Genomic DNA, 7,310 nt, shown 5'->3' with positions numbered 1-7,310 from the left:
ACTTTCATTTATTCACAAGTTTTATCATATATATTCAAAATATGCATACTATGTTCCTCTCACTTTTCATTAATATCTTATCTCATTCTTCAACTGTTTTGCTAAAATGTAGGAAAATTTACTCAAATTAAAAATAAATACTTTAACTTAACATATTCTGAGACTAAGTGAAGATTAAACATTCATGCTGAGGGCAAATTGTTGATCACAAAAAATCTTACTAAATTGGGCTGAGATGTGAACAATATGTATGAAAAATGTCTTTTAATAACTTCTACCATTTTTGAACCCTAGTGGTTACTCACCATTGTTGCTCATCTCTGTCTCTGTCTGTCTGTCTGTTTGCCTGTCTCTCTCTCTCTCTCTCTCTTTTTTTGTAAAAGAAACATCAACATTTTAATAGTTTATTATAAGGTGGGCATTACTACAATATAAAAGGTGTTTGTAGAAAGGGTAAATAATTTCTCATTTTTAAACATTTTACATCATAAAAGAAGGAAAGGAAACATAATTACACACCAAAATTCATCATATCTCACAAGCATACTGTGAATCCTAACCCCTAGACACTGGCATCGTGCAACTCACCTGGTCCCTGTAACTGGGCCGGTTCGTGAAAATGTAGCAGACAGATACTAAGACACGTCTTTTGACATTTCTATATTTCATGGATATGGCTATGCTAAAATTTTTGTGGGAAGTTGGCAGGGTAAACAAACCCCTGTATCTGTCAGCTATGATTACCATATATATACCCCTCTGCCAAGGAGTTAAACTTTATCCTGTAGTGTAAACATTACTAAAGATATTTTCAAAGTCATAGAATTACTGAATATTCAAATAAGAATTTTTGAACATCTGCACATAGCAAATTACAGTAACAAATTTAATCCGCAGTAACATTCAATGTTATAGAATAATTGAAAATATTACAAAGTTTATTGTAATAAATAACTTATATTACAAAATCACAAAAGCAATATTACAACAGCTTACTACCATTTCAGCCTGCCTTTACCTTCATCTTTGTATCCTTAGATTTGTTTGAAAAGAAGGAAAAATGTGCATATACTATTTCTAAAAAAAAGAGAGGAAGACTGAACGTATGTGGTAAAAGCCCCACTTTTTATGTGATAAATTTTTGGTAACTAGTATAAATCCGTCCTCTGTCACTCACTTTAATGCAATCTTATACACACATGCATTTGTCAGAAGTAAATAACAATACTTCCCGTAAGAATCATGGAATTTTGTGTCATTGTGTATCATGCAATAAAATACTAACATGATGTATGCTCACATCCAAAACAAAAACAACTACATTTTAGTGTATGAACTTTAAATCCAAATATATAGAACTACAACAAATATTCAATAATAGCTTAAGAAAAATATTTGTCAAAATTCTTTGTGGACTACAAACAAGACTTGGAAACATAAGGAACTGATTGTATTTATGTACACTTTCTCATTCATTTATATCTTATTGCAAAGATTTTTTTGCCTACTATTTACTTCTGGAACACTACTAATTTCCATCATTTGTATTTTTGATTAAACTCCTTTTGTTGTAATTTGTTTTTACACAATTTAACATAAACTTTATCTAAGTTCTGAAGTATCACACATTAGAAGGAAATATTACTTATTTTACAATAAATTAACCTCATAAATAAATTTACTCTAAATGTGATTTCTTTTTCTAAATAAATGGAAAAGTTTCTTCTGAAATATTGGAATATAATATTCGACACCTGCAAATACAAGACACTAGGTGTTTTGGTAGAAAAATTGTGGAAAAAACTAACTTAGTATCACATTTTTTACTATCAAGCATCTAAAAGCTTGCATATGTACCAAAGAAAATGACTAGGAAATAATACTTTGATTGGTGATATGTACTAAGTTATTAGTTGTCTTATACACCCTGAAAGTTAATATATACTGTACTTGTAAATACTACAGCAAAAGCTCCAGTGTGTGTCCATGTGTGATATATAGACTGTATTATATGACTGAGACTGAAACTGTGATCGTTTTATGAAGTGTACAGCCGATATGCAGATATAAAGGTAATGAAATAGAAAATATGATTTTAAAAAATAAAAAGTCTGCTGAGATCATCTGTTGTAGCATACTAAATGTACTACAGATTTTCTGTGTATACAAATAATCCACATAAACCACATTTTTTTCTATTAACTTAATAAGCCTAACCTGTGAAGTTTTTATCACTAATAGTCTTTTCATGTTCAACACTTGAAATTTCTGAAGCATATCTGATACATCTTTCTATTTTACTATAAAGATAATTCTGAATTCTTTAGTACATCGTTCAGAATATTCCAGTCAAGCACCATAAAAAGAACAGAAAAAAATCAACAAATCAACAATGAGTGAACTGGAGGGATATATAATGCATGAAGGTAATAGTGGATGTGTATTTAACTTCGTTATTGTCATTGATATGATGACTTTTAATAAACTAGTCTGTTTATTTTGAGCTTTTACTGTAACAATACAAAAATTAATCAAATGCAATGTTTACTTCTGGTTACTGATATTGTCAAATGCACTTTTAACATCCTAACTAAGTGGTATCAGCATTAATTTATAAAAGACACAAAGTTTAGTGGTAGAAATCATGAACTCTATCAATTAAATAGCAACCTCTATAAATCTTTCAAGAGCTCTGCACAAATCTCCTTTTGATGCACCCAATTTAAATGTTTTCCCTTCTATGATCACAAATGTATGTTTAAAGTAAAAAAGAAAAGAAAGGAAAAGAAAAAAGCTTTAGCTCTTTTATAACAAGGAGCCTTTTTCTATCTCAATATGGGACAATAATTTCCAGAAAGGTTTAGAGCTGGATAAAACTTACTTATAAAAGGGCACTTTACAATGCAATTCATATTTCCTTATCTATTTACATTCTAAACTAGCTGAAAACAGCATATAACATGACAAAAAAATATGTTGTATATTTTCATTAAGTTCAAAATTCCTGAGAGTCAGTGGGAATCTTTTCTGACAAAGTTTCACGTGTTTTAGGTTTAGCAGGCTTGTTACTGGCAGAACCTGTGAGAGTGGGGCTTCTTCCTCTTGTACTCCTTGAGGGAGAATTACTGTCCTTTGATGATGTTCGAGTTAATCCTTTGCTTGATTTTGGTCTTCCTCTTAACCCGCCTTCTTGGTTGTCTTTTCTCCCAATATCTTGTGAGCCTGAAGGCATTGGACTGTTTTCCTTCGAGCGTTTGCCAGAAGGTGATGAGCTTCCACTGTTTGTTCCCATGGGAACAGAGGAACGTCTTGGAGGTGTCCCCTGAGAGGCACTAGATGCTTGTGACTTGGTCATCACTCGGCCTGGTGATGGGGTGTTAGTCCTTGACCTGCTGACTCTATTTGACTGGGTACCCCGGCCCTTGACTTGAAGTTTTTCCATTTCTTTGTCTACAAAGCCAAATGGATCTGAAGGAGCAATCTTTTCATCTTTAGCACCTCTTCCTCTGCCTGAACCCTTCCTTCTTACTGACACTCTGGAGGTACCTCTAACCTTTCCTCTTACAACTTGACTCTCTTCAGGTGCTGGAGATGCTGGGATCTCCTCAAAATCCATGAGGTTTTCATCTTCTGTTGACTGGCATGCTTTTGGAATAAAGTCTGCAAAGAAACAAAATCCTATAAGTAATAAAATTATTCCATAAAAGATTTATCTCTTCAAAATATTCTACAAATCAATGCTAAACCATAATATTCATTAGACATTGAAGAACAGATGCCTATTCTTCACATAAATAATATAGTTCAAATAGTCCCTAGAACCTTAGAAAAACACTGATACATCATTCACATGCAGACACAATTGTCACAATGCAGAACACCTTAACACAAAAGAAATATTTCATAGTAAACACAATGCAGATTGCAATAGGCTACACCATGGCTGCTATATCTACACATTCATCAATATACTACGTACCACAAATATTCGTCACTATATTCCTACCAACAAACCTTGCTTATATAAAAGACACATGCAGTAACTTTACAAAAAAGAAAAAAGAAAAAAAGAAGAAAAAAATTGTTCCACACAGGGACAACCGCCTTTTTCCATGGGTTGGAAATATTTAGTTTCCATTGTAATTAACTAGAAAATACAACACTGACACCCTCAACTCTCTTCCATAAGAGCAGCATCCTTATTGGACAGTGACCTCAGCCACTGTCTAATTTTGTAAATCATCTGCCTGACATCTTACACCTGAAACCATAAGTTGAGATATCTTCAAGCCTGCTTTCAGGTCTCACAAATACTTTTAACTAATACCAAATACCCACTGCCATTCATATGCAGCAAAGAAATACAGCTGTCAAGAGATGCATGGTACAAATCACACCTCATAAAACAGTGAGGTGGGGTGCTTCATGCTCAGGGTGATTTGAAGCGATGGTGTGATAACCTAGGTAGTTTTAAGTGCTTGAATGCCTTCTCACTTCCAGCTGCCACCGCTGGTTAGCCTAATGCAAAAAAGGGAGCAGCTCTGCATAAACCTCCCCTACAAGTTCATAGTCTCTCCATTATCAAGACTGCTGCAGTGCCTCCTCATGGTCACCCATGGAAACTGGGTACCCTGTGGTCCCAGGCTCAACTGTGGGGAAACTCAGAGAAGCAGGAGACCCCAGAGGTACAAGGTCATGACCCACTGGCATGTGGACATGCCCTGGCTTTGTACCAACTCTTGGCCCTCAGCCCCTTGGGGTTAATGGGTGATTCGGGGGAGGTGGGCCTTACCAGTCCTCCTCCCCTCATATATGACTCATCGGCAGTGTCTAGTATAAACAGAAATGCTGGGGAGAGGGGAAATGCCCCTCCACCCAGCAAGTAAGACAGATTGTGAGCCCCATTGGGAGAGCGAAAGGATGGGAATGAGAGCTACTTGTTCCACCTGCATTTTGGTAGCCGTTAACCCAAAGTGAAGTTTCTGGTACAAAGCCCAAGGTCCTGCAGCCTGCAGCCCCCCTTTATATGGGGCAACGTCAGTGGGGGTGGCAGAGATGGCATCCATCTGGAGTAACTGCCTGAGGCTAAACCTCAGGCAGGATGTCAGGAATGGGGTTTTGGAACATCCACTCTTTGCAACCGGATGACTGCTTGCCACTATTTTCAAGGGAACTGAGGAGGCTAAAAGTTGAAGTGATTTCTCTCTCTGAGGTGGGAAGACTGGCAGCGGCACAATTAGTGTGGGTGGCTACACCCACGCTAACAGTGATGGTCACCATCTTCAGGGAGTAGCCATAGCGATCTCCAGGTGACTTCAGCCCTCGGTAGTAGAGGTTATCCCAGTCAATCAGTATATAATGGCACTGAGATTGAACCTTGCTTTTGGCTTCATATCTCTTATTGCTGTGTACACTCTTACCTATGTTTGTAAACTCAATGTGAAAGAGATGTTTTACATCAAACTTGCATCTGTGTCAGGGAGTTGTCCTCAGTGAGATATTCGTATTGTTCTGGGTGACTTCAATGGGATATCTGGCTATGATCGAACTGTCTATGAGATGTCTGTCAGTCCTCATGGTTCAGGCGCTGATGCCAGCAGCAAGAATAGCCTCTTTTTCCGGGACTGCAAGGTCCCAAAAATTGAGGAATTCTAGCTCTTGATACCAGCACTCTGACCCACATCGTTGGACGTGGTACAGCAATGCAGGTAATGCAGCCAAGAAGACTGACCACACCCTCATTAGGACTCGGACAATCCTCCAGAACTGCAAACTGTATAGGGGTGCTGAGTTCTGTGGTATTGACCATAGATTAATTGTGGCTACCCTCCAGGTCCACTTCAAAATTCCCCAGCGGTCCAATGACCACCCTAGAGTGTTTCATGTGGACAGGCTGAGGGAAGGCAAGTGTGGCCGGGGGTTTGCTGAGGCAAGCTGATGGACTTCTGTGGGACACCTTCAAGTGCGAAATGCTTGATGCAGCTCAAGAATTCATTGGTGAACACCCAAGAATTAGACAGAAATTTATCTCGCAGGAGACACTGGATGCTACAGATGCTTGTCCTGCAGCTCATCTGACTGAGGATTGGGATTTGCATCGTTCTCAGGTGTGCAGGACTCAGTCACTGTTGACAATGGACAAGGAACAGTTTATTAGGAGTCTTTCAGAGGAGGTCAAAGGTCTCTTCTTAGTAAATGACCTTCGTCCTGCCTGAGAAAACTGAACTCCAAGTTCTCTTCACAGGTGACTGCAGTCTGCTCAGTAAATGGCCAGATCATCTCAGATCCTGTTGTGGTGTGGGAGCGTTGGGCTGAGCATTTTAAGCAGTTGTACCAGGTTGATCCACCAACAGTTAACTTTACTTGGATGCAGGTAGAGTTGAGATTCTGTAGTCAGACCCACCCAACAGTGAGGATCCATCCTCCCTAACTAAAGTTAAGGAGGCAATTTCCAAGCTGGAGTGGTAAAGCAGTGGGTATCTGCAGCATCCCAGCAGAACTGTTAAAGGATGGTGATCTTATGGCATGGGTGTTGCTTGTTTTCCTGGCTGGCATCTGGCAGTCTGGTACCATTCCCCCTGACCTGTTGAGGAGTGTGGTCATCCCTCTCTGGAAGGGGAAAGGGGATTGATGGGACTGCAGCAATCACCAAGGCATCACACTGCTCAGTATACCAGGTAAGGGTCTCACTCATATCCTTATGAGACTTATCAAAGATAACCTGCTGAGGGACAAGAGGCATGGACCGGATACTGGGCAGAGCTACTGCTAAAGTCATTGTGGAGCAACTCTGGGCAGTATCTAGGTTACTGACCTTGACCTTGCTGATGTTGCTATTCTATCTGAGTTTTTGGAAACCCTAGTGGTGGCTCTAGATGCATTTAGCAATGAAGCGAAGCCCCTGGGTCTAGAGGTCTCCAGGACTTTGGGGACTTGCTAGGAGAACCTGTTTGTCCAGTACATGCTTGCAGTGAGGACACTGAAGTAACAGAGAGCTTTACATACATTGGTAGGATAGTTCATAACCCTGGGCTGTCAGACCAAGATGTCAGTAGACAAAGTGTCCTGGCAGCAGGGGTCATGAACTCTCTCGACAAGAGTATTTGGAGATGCCAGTACTTGTGCAGAAGGACCAAGCTATGTGTTTTCAAGACCTTCAAAATGCCAATTTTACCATACAGTACTGAAACCTGGATGTTATACTGTGCTTTGGAACCTTGTTTTGATGCCTTTTGTAACAGGTCCTTGCACCAGATCATGGGGTACTGCTGGTGAGACCACGTTTCCATCCAACGGTTGCACCGTGAAAC

The 7,310-nt window shown here is 39.1% G+C and overlaps 1 protein-coding gene across 1 annotated transcript in view; it reads right to left on the bottom strand.

Moving 5' to 3' along the window:
• Positions 1-390: 390 nt before the first annotated feature.
• LOC113803654 (BRCA1-A complex subunit Abraxas 1) overlaps positions 391-7,310 on the bottom strand; it is a 19,699-nt gene continuing 12,779 nt past the window's right edge. Inside the window, exon 7 of the mRNA XM_027354460.2 lies at positions 391-3,660. Coding sequence (XP_027210261.1) covers positions 2,996-3,660 — 665 coding nt within the window. The 3' untranslated portion in view covers positions 391-2,995. The remainder of the gene's footprint in view (positions 3,661-7,310) is intronic.

The sequence above is a fragment of the Penaeus vannamei genome, chromosome 2 (assembly GCF_042767895.1).
Source record: "Penaeus vannamei isolate JL-2024 chromosome 2, ASM4276789v1, whole genome shotgun sequence".
Classification (NCBI taxonomy): domain Eukaryota; kingdom Metazoa; phylum Arthropoda; class Malacostraca; order Decapoda; family Penaeidae; genus Penaeus; species Penaeus vannamei.
Note: the sequence above shows the minus strand (reverse complement) of the source record. Positions and strands in the feature narration are given on the sequence as shown.